General features: G+C 35.7%; 2 protein-coding genes across 2 annotated transcripts; one reads left to right on the top strand and one right to left on the bottom strand.

The window, feature by feature from the left end:
- Window positions 1-2,989: 2,989 nt before the first annotated feature.
- LOC113114420 (phosphotriesterase-related protein-like) lies at window positions 2,990-8,090 on the top strand. Its single transcript, XM_026281359.1, has 5 exons — window positions 2,990-3,044; window positions 4,439-4,882; window positions 5,569-5,834; window positions 6,074-6,214; window positions 6,419-8,090. Exons 2-5 carry the CDS (start codon window positions 4,451-4,453, stop codon window positions 6,627-6,629), a joined length of 1,050 nt encoding a protein of 349 aa, XP_026137144.1. The 5' UTR covers window positions 2,990-3,044; window positions 4,439-4,450; the 3' UTR covers window positions 6,630-8,090.
- Window positions 7,554-10,136, bottom strand: LOC113114429 (complement C1q-like protein 3). Its single transcript, XM_026281371.1, has 2 exons — window positions 9,150-10,136; window positions 7,554-8,520 (listed from the first exon to the last, which is right to left on the bottom strand). Exons 1-2 carry the CDS (start codon window positions 9,714-9,716, stop codon window positions 8,341-8,343), a joined length of 747 nt encoding a protein of 248 aa, XP_026137156.1. The 5' UTR covers window positions 9,717-10,136; the 3' UTR covers window positions 7,554-8,340.
- Window positions 10,137-12,012: the final 1,876 nt, after the last annotated feature.

Raw genomic sequence — 12,012 nt, forward strand, 5'->3', positions numbered from 1 at the left:
GTACAAGGAAGCTTCTGCCTGAATGTATCCAGAGCATTTTTGGCACAGCACAAATTGAACTCCTCTCTCAACACTTCAGATGTGTTATGAGAGAACCACACGCTGATATGAATCTTGTGCCAAAGAATCTCTGATTTGCATAAACTGTAATGGTTTACAGTCTATCAGGCAGAATAGAGAAATTATGTTGAACTAATTCACACCCAAAGCTGCAGATCCGTGTCCGCTTTGAATAATGTTCTGCCTGATGCTTCCAAAGATGTGTCCAGATAATATTTATCCACCAAACAAATGATTTATTTGTTCAGGTGAGATACAGACATTGGTCAGAAAATATAAACTGGCCTCAAAGTGATGATAAATGTGAGTTTTAGGAGAGCTTTAAGAGATGTACAAAGGAGCTAACACTTTAAAGATAAAACTTTTGCTTGTTAAATCACATCATCTCATAGATGGTTTATTCAGGTAATTTAAGGGCCATTTAAGTTTGACTGTACTATGTTCAGTGTGTATGCACAGAATATCAGAATATAAATTAAATGGTTACACTTTTTGAAAGTCCAATTTAGACATTCTACTAACTATAACATGGAACAACTTGTCAACTAACTTTGTTCAATGAATGAATACACTTGCCCTTAATAAATCCTTGCCTCAAGTAAGTCCTTTAACAATAATATTTTCATTTCTACATTAAAAGGTTGTTCATAAAATATGAACATCTTGTATGATATTTAAGCATTGCTTGCCCAGTTTGTCTAAATGGATATCACCACCTGTTGGCTTGGCATGCTCTTGACAGTGCATCAAGGCACGTGTTTGGGTTTTCATGCAGACAGATTTTTTCAAAATATTTTTTTCAAGGAAGAACTCAGTTGCTAAAAAGATTTGTGTACGTGTGGACATGGCCTTAACCTGTGTATTTATATCCCTGTGATCAGTTGTCATTTGTTGGTCATTGTTCCTGCATGTGTTCTTGTTCCTGATGGCCTTCTATGGATTTACTCCTTGTTTCAGGTCTGAATTTTCTGTGTTTGTGCTTTTGTCAATTAAACTGTGCTTGCATATGGATTCTTGCTTCGTCTCATCCTTGATCATGTTGCAAGTGCATGGCCTCAAAATATTTATTGGTAGGCCTACATTCTAAATAACATATCATAATAACTGAATTTAAATTAAAATATTACAACTGAACCGTAAAGAGAACTAATGTGATAAAGAAAATAAAAGTTTCCTTCTGATAATCAAAATGACACATTTAATAAAACGTGGCCCACTTTACCTGAATTCACCCTAATTATGAGAGGATTTAAGCTTAAGCTTAACCTTCCCAGCCCTGTTGGGGTCCAACACTGAACCCCATGTAATGAATAAAAAAATAAACAGAAATATGTATAATAATACCTCCTTTTTTATATAAACAAAAGTAGCATGAGTAAATGATGACAATTGTAATTTTTGGATGATCTATCTATTTATATATCCATTTGCTTTTGATAAGGTCTTGGGGTCTTCATACTGGACCAGATATATCAAGTAAATCTAGAATATTCTGTGAATAAATTCACATCACAAGAGTCAGTGCATGGCTGATCTGGCCCATTGTTCAGCTGAACAACATCTTTAAAAATAATATTATATATTTTTGTGGCTGTACACTGTCAGAAACAATATTGACAACAAGGTCTGTGGAGGTAATTTCATCATAAATGGTGTATTGCTTTCTTGTTAATTGATTATAAAAGGTATAGAGAGAAAGCCAAATAAGACTAATAACAAGCCAAATCAAGATTAATAAAAATCAGATTACTGATTAATAATAAATATTTTACTAACAGTGAGAACAGGCTTTTTATATTTCACAGGAGATAAATTAAAACTGTCATTAGAAAGCCCACAGCTGTTTGGCAATGTGCAGTGGGTTGATATTTAATAGTCTTTCCTGCTCTCTCTCAGGACTAATTTTGTACACGAATCCCGGTCAGATAACTCCCCAGGGGCTGTCACTATTAGTTAGATTAGACTTGCACAGAGAAAATGTATCACAGCTCAACATGCCACTTTAAAATCATAGATCAAATGTTATATCAAGCTTTGCATGTGCATTTTGTTGCATAAATTGTTTTCTCAATATGGAAATATGGATCAGCCTTCATAAAGAATATTCTGTGAAAATGTAACCTTGATATCTTGACTTAAGCCATATTAAAGATTGAAATCATAGTGAAATTACGGTTTTCTGTCGTATCAGCACATTTCTTCTTCTTAACACTGTGAAGCAGCACTGACACAAGCGGTATTATATAAAGTGCTATACAAATAAAGTTGACTTGATTTGACTTCACTTGCTGTGATTCTAATAACAAATAAAACTTATCAAGATTTATGATATCCCTACATCCCTACATTACATTTTATAATATCACAGTTTAACCACAAAATACCATGGTTAAAGTATGATTAGCGCATGGATAAATTATGGTAACCATTGTACACTATAGTAGCCTTATCATGTTTCTTTCTTTTTTTTTTTTTCTTTTCTTTTCTTGCTGGCTTAAGCTGTTTTTTTTTTTACCATGCGGTTCTCATGGAAGCACAACATTTATTTTTTAATAATTCCACATATAACCTATCACAAAAATAGTCGCCTACTGGATTTTCAGCTTCGTAACAATAAATAGTTTCCAAATGCTGTGTTTGCTTAAAGCACTCACTCGAGTGAGGGTGTATTTTTCGAGTCCAGATTTCCACACAGAGCCCTTATATAATGAAGTACACTTCTCACAAATGCAAGTGAACAGAAAGGGGGCGTGGCTTAACATATTCAAAGAATAAAAACTGGCGAACGAGTCACATCTTCGAATTAGAGGTACTGCATTCATTCTTAATAATCTAATTGTTTATTAATTTAATTGTTTCGGTGTTAAAACTTCAGTTTCCTTCAGTTTAAAGATCAAGTATCAGGTCTCGCGATGTATACATAAAATCGCGAGACCTTGTTGCTCCGCTATCAGTGCTAAATTGGAAGTTGAACTTGCCTGCAGGTCTTGTTTCTCACTTTATCCTTCATTATTTATTTTGAATCACTAACTGCGTAACGTTGTTTGATTGAAAAATAGCAGCTAGTTACATTGCATGCTGAACATCTGTTGCCACGAACGTTTTAAACGAGGAAGTCTTGCAGTCTGTGTAGTAGTTCTGTATAATTTCAGAATTTCAATCTCTTGTTAGATGTGAATACGTCTAACGTTACATGGTTATATTGAACTGTTAACAATCTCGACGGCACGTGCATTAGTTTGAATGCATTGCAAGTTAAATTTACTCGTGTATTCCGTATTTGGTGAACTGCATTAAATGCAGTCTGTAACGTTATTCTTCAATCAACTCATAAAGTCCAAACCTCTCAGTTCAACAATCCAATCACAAAATCAGGTCTTTATTTTTGGACCTTGTTACTTCTAATTCTAAGCCCATTTCTTATTGGAACAACCTTTTTTATGATCTTAAGTGGGCATATGTTTTATATATATATATATATATATATATATATATATATGAGATTTCTTTTTATGTTATAAACACATTCTTTTTGGGAGTTTTGTATAAACTTCTGTTATTTCTTGGAACGTTTTGTCCATAAATGTAAATATACTAAATTTAAACCCCACTTCAACATCTTCAAACAAGAACTGAAGTTGTATTTAAATACAATTTCAACATCTGTTAACAAGAAAGCTATAAAAACATCTATAATTTGTGTCATGTTTAAGACTTTTCCTTAATATCCTCTTAACTTTATTTGTTTGCCCTCTTTTTTCATTATTTATTAATTTTTTTGACTACTTTCTGTCCTAAATTTTTTATATTATATTGCTTTTTTTGTTATCTATTAAGCCATAAGTAGTTTATTATTGAAAGGTGTTTTGTATGTAATGTTTTTTTTTTCTGTTTGTTTTATACATACTGTAATCTTTGTTGTTTATTATTAATAAAAAATAAATAATAATAATAGTAATTGTAAAAAAAAAGCTCAAAGTCCAAACCACTAAGCTGTGGCATACCCATTACATCCCTTATGATTTAGCCAAGTTGAATTTTTTATTTTATTTTTACGCCAGCCAAGCATGCACTTTGTCTTCTTCAAGCATGCAACTATTTCTTTCTTGGTAGAAATGGAAAGATAAGTTGAAAAAAATTATATATTTAAATATATAATAAGCTTCCGTTGTAATTTGTTTTAAAATGTACTTTATTCTTGTGATATCAAATTTAAATGTTCAGTCATTCTGAAATGCTGATTTGGTGCTTAATTATCATAATTTATAATTGGTGCTGCTTATTATAACATAGACAGCAAAAAATACATCTGTGTTGCATGACCAACCTAAATAATGCTTGGCATTTATTTTAGTGAATGCAAATGTTTATTGTACAGGGTCGCCGAACCATGGCTGAACAGAGCGGAAAGGTCCAGACAGTGTTGGGTCTGATAGAGCCCGATCAGCTGGGCCGCACCATGACCCACGAACACCTTACATTGACGTTTGAGTGCAGCCATGTTCCCCCGGCACCCGGAGATGAGGGTCTTGCTGCAGCTCCCATTGAGATGAAGCATCTTCACTGGTTGCAGCAGAATCCGTACTGCCACAATGAGAACCTGCTGTTGAATCAAGAGATCGAAGCGGTGAAGGAAGAGCTGTTGTGTTACCGTAAAGCAGGAGGAGGATCCATAGTGGAGAACACCACCACGGGCATCACCCGAAACCTGCCTGCTCTGAGGCAGCTGGCTAAAGAGACGGGTGTGCATATCATTGCCGGAGCAGGGTACTATGTGGACGTGACCCACTCTGATGAGACAAGAAAGATGACGGTTGAGAAGGTGTGTGTGTGTGTATGGTCTTGTAACTACACTGTCAATAAGTTTGGAATAATCTGTGTGTGTGTGTGTGTGTGTGTGTGTGTAGTGTTTTTGAAAGAAGTCTCTTATGCTCACCAAGGCTGCCTTTATTTGATGGGAAAAAAAACTGTAAAATGGTAAAATTGTGAAATATTATTACAATTACCAAAAAATAATTGTGTTCCGTTGTAATTTGTTTTAAAATGTACTTTATTCTTGTGATATCAAATTTAAATGTTCAGTCATTCTGAAATGCTGATTTGGTGCTTAATTATCATAATTTATAATTGGTGCTGCTTATTTGTGGAAAACATGACAAACATTTAACATTAATTTGAATTAGAAATCTGTTGTAACATTATAAATTTCTTTACTCTCACTTTCTATCAATTTAATGTCCTATATATATATATATATATATATATATATATATATATATATATATATATTAAATCCAGCGTCGCATCATCAGAATAAATTATATTTTAAAATATTTAAAAAGAAAACTGTTCTTTTAAATTCTAATAATACAAAAAAACACACACACAAATCTTAGTTATTCCAAACTTCCAGTGGTCTACATTGTAAACCTGTTGATGCTTTTTTCTATTTTCAAAGTGAAGGAAATGATTTGTTGCCATTTCTCAAGTGAGTTTTTTCCCCACAAGCTTACTGATATCATTGTCAGTGAGGTCCTTCATGGAGCAGACGGTACTGATATCCGCTGTGGTGTGATTGGAGAGATCGGTACTAGCTGGCCAATCACAGAGAGTGAGAAGAAGGTCCTGCGAGCCACTGCTCACGCTCAGACTCAGCTCGGCTGCCCGGTCATCATCCACCCCGGACGGAACGAAAACGCTCCTGGAGAGGTCATCCGCATTCTGCAAGAAGCAGGTGGAGATATCTCCAAAACAGTCATGTCTCATCTTGACAGGTATGGAGAAATGAGAAAACACCTTCATACTGCATCCTTACACATTTTGTTCATCATGATAATCATAAATTCACACGACTTTTATGTGTTTTGAAGCCTGAAGACAGTCAGCAGAAGTAGCTAAATGTAGGCTATAAACAAAAACTACACCATGGTCACATGACATGAAGCTTCCAACAACTCTTTCAGTCTTTATTTCAGTTATTATTGAATGTGCACTCGGCACTGATGTCTTACAGGACCATGTTTGATCATCAAGAATTATTGGAGTTTGCAAAGATGGGGAGCTACCTTGAATATGACCTCTTTGGCACAGAGATGCTGAATTACCCATTCAACCTGTATGTTGACATGCCCAGCGACAGCCAGAGAGTTCAGAAGTGAGTATCTGTGTCCAGCAGGCACAGCAGGTATTACATTATAGTAGATAGGTCATAAAGATCTGCTTCATTTTCTGTTTTTCGGTAATCAGTACATAATTATATTCTATAAACATGCCAATTTGATAAATGCACCAATTTAATGAGACTATCCATTTTATATAATGTCAACAGATCATTGAGAGTCATTTTTGTCTCCACCAGCTTGGCTTTCCTGATCAGGGAAGGGTATGAAGACAGAATCCTCATTGCCCATGATATTCACACCAAGCACCGACTGACCAAGTATGGCGGCCATGGCTTCTCCCACATCCTGAAGAATATTGTTCCCAAAATGTTGTCTCGAGGTATCGCTCAGAACCAGGTGGACAAAATACTGATAGAGAATCCCAAACAATGGCTGACATTTAAATAAACCAGCTGCCTTAAAAATCAAGTTAACATACCAAAAATATTTTAAAAATTTGTATTGCTAGGAACACTGGTGTCCAGTTGATTTTGGTGCTAAATTCCATTAATACATGCACACTCTTAAAAATGGGTTCAAAAGGGGTTTTCATAGCTACGCATTTTGGGTTCCCCAAAGAAACTTTTAACAGCTCTTAAAAGAACCATTGGTGTGTTATTATGAAGACTATTTTAATAATCTAAGAACCTTTTATAAAGAACCTTTTATGCAGTGCAATAGTTGAGTGTTTCTTCATGGAACAATTGATGCCATGAAAAAACTATTTCTAATCTTTGTGTAAGATCCATATCTTGTGCTTTTTACTTAAATTGGGATGAACTAACAAAGAAAATGTTATTAATCAGACTAATAATTCTACTCAGGGAAACACAATTAAGCCAAAGATAATGGGGGAAAAAGTGGAACATTTAAACATCTGATGAAACATCCTGACTACATTAGGTACTAATTAGCCCTTGCAAAATATTTTTAAATCTATCACATATTGTAATAGTTTGCAAAATGTGCTTTCTTATGTTATGTAGCTGCAAACATCTCAAGCAATTAATGCTGAACATATAGCAATATAAAAATAGCAATATAATGTTGAACATACAGTTCCTCTTAGCTTTGGCAAGCCTGATGTTCCACAGAACATCTAATCATTTTAAGGCATGTGCTCTGACAGGTCATTGTGTAGGACAGAGAAGTGAGTTTCTCTGGAGCAGGTGGCCGCTCACAGCGACTCATAGTAAAATAATGACACTGTCAGGTGCTCTGTCCCTTTGTGACAGCAAGATAATGTTAAAAGAACATGCAGAGTCATCTGTAAGTTGCTTATTAGATGATGGTATGTTGATTTATCTATTTATTTTTTTGCTCCAGTATGAGCATTTTGCTTACAAAACTGATCTCCTTTTTAACATATAGATATAGGTAAGCACTACTAATTTACAGTTGTGTGTTGTTTAGTGCTTTTAAATGAATAGCAAACTATATCAATTATAACAATGCTTAAAGTAATCATGTCATAGTTGTATTTGTCGATTGCCGTACTGCACTATATATGTAGAGCTTTTAGTTTTATAGCAAATGTATACACGCATGCAAATCATGCAATATATTTTATTCACAATCTTTTGATGACACTGCACATACCAGACAGTGATAATATTTTTTAAATGAAGACATTTATGTAAAACGGTACAGAGTTGTGGCTAGAATGTGACATTTTGTGTATGAAGAATGAGCAATTGTTAAGAAATGTCATCTGAACTATATTTCCGGGCTAATGGTGGGTGCTGTGTAACAACCTCTTCTGGTCAGCCATGTGTCAGCGTAAAGGTAGGCACATATGGAATGGAATGATGTCAAATGATTTTTTTTGCTTTCACACCAGTTAATCTCTCAATAAATATACTACAATCATCAGCGTTACACTGTAAGATTTTATTTTTTGTTTTTCTAAATCACAGTGATTTTTCTAAAAACTAATTTGTGTGTAGCGTATGTGTTCACATGCTTTGAGATGTATGATCGTTCAGTAATTCCGCAAGACGTTCGGTTGTTCTTGAGTCATCAAACGCTTGAGGGTCAAACATCTTGTGACCTCAGTCTCATTACGTTGTGACTTCTTCAAAATGAGGTACATCTGAAAGTGCAGTCTATGCCAAAGGGGTTAATCAGCATAGACCATGAAGCCTGAAAACGTGCTGTATTTGTTGTTGTTTCCCCCGTGCGCTTTGCCTCCATCCAGTTTAATGTAGATCTCATCTCCGGGCTCCAGGTGTAAAATCACACTGTTGCTGGCGTAGTCATAGTTCTGATCCGCATCCTGCGCTATTGCACTTGCACGCACCTGCAAGAAAATGATTATGACTCATCTTATATAAATACTTTGTTAATCTCCTGAAATATTTTCACATTACGTTATTATTTACAACACCTTTAAACAAAATTCTCCCTATGGAAGTTTCTTGAGACAATATTAAGATTTTTTTCCACTGAAGTTTGGTCTGTTTTTAAAATAAAATAATGCTGATTTCTAAACGTTTTTATCCGATTATAACCTAAAGAGGATATGCTAGCTTTTAATAAATTATCAGAATATTATAATATGTGGTATAGGCTTTTTATAATAATGAAAATATAATTTAATTGTTGTAATGCAATAAAAACAAAATGCAAGCTAAAAAAAGTAATAAATATAAATGATAATATTCAAATTTTATTAAAATGTGTCATATATAACAATTCAATCATTCTAGTTGGTGCATTTTTTTTTTTCTTTTTAGAAATATTTTTATCAAAAAAACATTTTATATACAATTATTCTACACGTATTTAAAAAACGTTAAATAAAAACAATTTATTATTTTAGAAATATGACAAATATAAGAAAATAAATATCAATTAATGCATAGATTGATTTGTTAATTGATGAATAAATAAATCAATTGTGACAGCTGGTTTTATGACCTACTGTACCTGGTTATTTTTGCACAGATCAGCCCACATGCTGGTCCCGTCACCACCTCTCATTAATACGTGATACACGAAAAAGTAGATCCCCGGGATGGAGCAGGTGAATTTGCCGCTCGAGGGGTCATAGTGATTGCCCAAGTTAGTGACCACATCATCAAACTTCAGCACCTCGTAACCCTCGTGTTGCTTCTTGAGTCCCGCGTAGAATGCAATTTTGGGAACAGTGCTGTACGTCGCTGCGCTTATGACACCGGTGACTCCGTGCGGACCGGGTAATCCTGGTGGCCCCGGTTGTCCTATGACCCCGGGGGGACCTGGAGGTCCGGGTGGACCCGGTGGACCCGGCAGGCCTCTTGTACCGATCCGTCCTGAGCGCCCTGGCTCTCCTTTCGGACCGCGAATGAAAGTTGGTGGGGACTGAACCAAGCGGTTGTCTGTCGGTGCTGATGATGGAGACTTCGTTCCGTGCGGATCGCACACCATGCGGCACGCGCCGAGCATCTCTAAGCTCGGGTCGGATCCTGCCGCGCTGACCAGCACCGGGATGAGAATGACCAGCACCAGCACCATGACAACACCCAGCACGCCCGTGGCGATCACCCGAGCTCTGACACCCAATCTAGACAGCTCCGGGCGCGCCTCGCGCTGCGATTTACGCAAAATCTTGCTCGACGCCAAAAACAAAAAATAAACTTCTCCGTAGCACTAAGAAAAAGTAAATTAACTTTGCAACGAAGACGTTATATAATTCCCTGAGCTGATGAAAATGTCATCTGAACAAATCTGTTTGTTCAATTAGAAAACGAAGTTAAAGGTTGGAAACACAAACAGAAATGAGTGAGAGATGCTTTACATCCCTGCTTTCTCACCTGAGGGTGGGCGGACGGTGGGTGGGTATGTCGTGTGAAAGAAAGAGAGAGAGAGTGCTCGCGCACGTGAGCTGTATCTTTAGAAAGATGCAAAGACACAGAATGATCCAAAGTGGCGCGCTATCAAAAACTGACTACATTTTTGTTAGCTATATTTTATAGCTTTTTAAGAGATCAGTGTGAATTTTTATTAAATGTCAATTCAGAGTGTCACATTTATGACAAACGTATAAATTATTACATTTATACAATTGTTTAAATAATAGTGGGTGTGTACAGTGTGGGGTCAGTTTTAAGAATTGATACTTTTATTCAGCATTATGCGTTAAATTGCTAAAGTCAAAGTCACCTTTATTTATACAGCGCTTTAAACAAAAAAGATTGTGACAAAGCAACTGTACAGCATTATAGGAAAACAGATCACAAATCACAGATGTCAAAGTCACAGTAATAATAATAATAATAATAATAATAACCTGTTAAAAGAAAGATAGCTGTTTTACAGCAAAAATACATTTTATTTTGAACTTTGTATTGCTTAAAGAATTGACAAAAATATATCATGGTATCCATTATATTATTATACAGTAACTGGTTTCAACATTCAGCATAAGAAATGTTTCTTGAGCACCAAATAAGCATATTATTATAATTTCTGAAGGATCATGTGACGCTGAAGACTGGATTAATGGCTTTCCATCACATGAATATATTACATTTGAATAAAACAATTATTTTAAATGGTAGTAATGTTTCACAATATTAGTGTTTTAGTGTATTTTAGATCAAATAAATTCAGCGTTGATGAGCTTAAGAGCATACAATTATTACGAAAAGTGCAAACATTCACTGATGCCCGAGAAAGCAACCCACTACATTAAGTGTCAAAACTGTAATCGGTGTAAATTGTTATTCTGCTCATCCTACAGAAATAAAGCCTCTTTTTACCCATAACTCATCTAGAGAAATATAATCAGTTGCACCAATTCAGGACGATAAACATTGTCATCTTAGACACTAATATCAATATGACTCAAAAAGTTCTCAGCAGCTTGTCAAACTGAAGGACATCGGTGAGGCCATTTGCATAAACAGTCACTATATTAAAGGTACAGTCCACCCACAAATGAAAATGCTGTCATCGTTTACTCACCCTCCACTTGTTTCAAACCTCTTTCTTCTTTTATTTTTTTCAGAGAGGCCTACTGATCAATGAAAATGATTACACTTCATGAGGAAACCCTATGAAATTCCTTACAAGGTTGAATTAAAACAGTATGATCATCATTCTATCACCTTTACTTTTGCCTGAGAGCATTTATGTTACAAAGAGCATAGATGAAGACCATAAAACAATGATATTCACCCATACATGACATATCTCATATAAAGAAGCATAATGCATTTGCATAAGAAACTCACTGCTTCAGTCACACCTCCTGTACTGTATGTACACAGACAGACACAGATGCACCAGCGCACACACCCTCTCTGAGTCAATGAGCACTTGTGTCCTGTCTTGTCCTCTCCAGCTGGCTATCTCAGTGGCTTACTCAGCGTGATTGGACCGTCACTGATAATCATGAGTCACACGCCATCTTCATGTGCACAGCAGTGCTCCAACAGACCAAAAAAAAACATTAAACAACTTTTGTTGCCATAATATGTTTCACATTACCATTGTGTAATACAGTGCTGCTTGAAAGTTTCGGAACCCTTTAGAATGTTCTATACTTCTGCATTCTTGCAGCAAAACAGGCCCATACCATGATACTACCATGTTTCACAGAGGGGATAAGGTTCTTATGTTGGAGAGCAGTGGCCTTCTCCTTTCAACCCTGTTATGCACACCGTGGTGTTTCAGTGTTCTCCTGAGGGTGATTAATGAACTTTAACAGCAACTCTTTTTCTGAGGCCCTCAGTGATCTACTTTCTTTGTGCCATAATTCACTTCCACAAACATGACCAGACTTTGATAGATCCCTGTTCTTTTAATA

The sequence above is a fragment of the Carassius auratus genome, chromosome 2, assembly GCF_003368295.1.
Source record: "Carassius auratus strain Wakin chromosome 2, ASM336829v1, whole genome shotgun sequence".
Taxonomy (NCBI): Eukaryota; Metazoa; Chordata; class Actinopteri; order Cypriniformes; family Cyprinidae; genus Carassius; species Carassius auratus.

Bases quoted from the DNA above. Each gene is read 5' to 3' on its own strand.
- LOC113114420 (XM_026281359.1), top strand. From the start codon at position 4,451: ATGGCTGAACAGAGCGGAAAGGTCCAGACAGTGTTGGGTCTGATAGAG. The intron at 4,883-5,568 runs GTGTGTGTGTGT...TTTCCCCACAAG, and splicing joins GAAAGATGACGGTTGAGAAG to CTTACTGATATCATTGTCAG. The intron at 6,215-6,418 runs GTGAGTATCTGT...TGTCTCCACCAG, and splicing joins GACAGCCAGAGAGTTCAGAA to CTTGGCTTTCCTGATCAGGG.
- LOC113114429 (XM_026281371.1), bottom strand. From the start codon at position 9,716: ATGGTGCTGGTGCTGGTCATTCTCATCCCGGTGCTGGTCAGCGCGGCA. The intron at 8,521-9,149 runs GTACAGTAGGTC...ATTTTCTTGCAG, and splicing joins ATCTGTGCAAAAATAACCAG to GTGCGTGCAAGTGCAATAGC.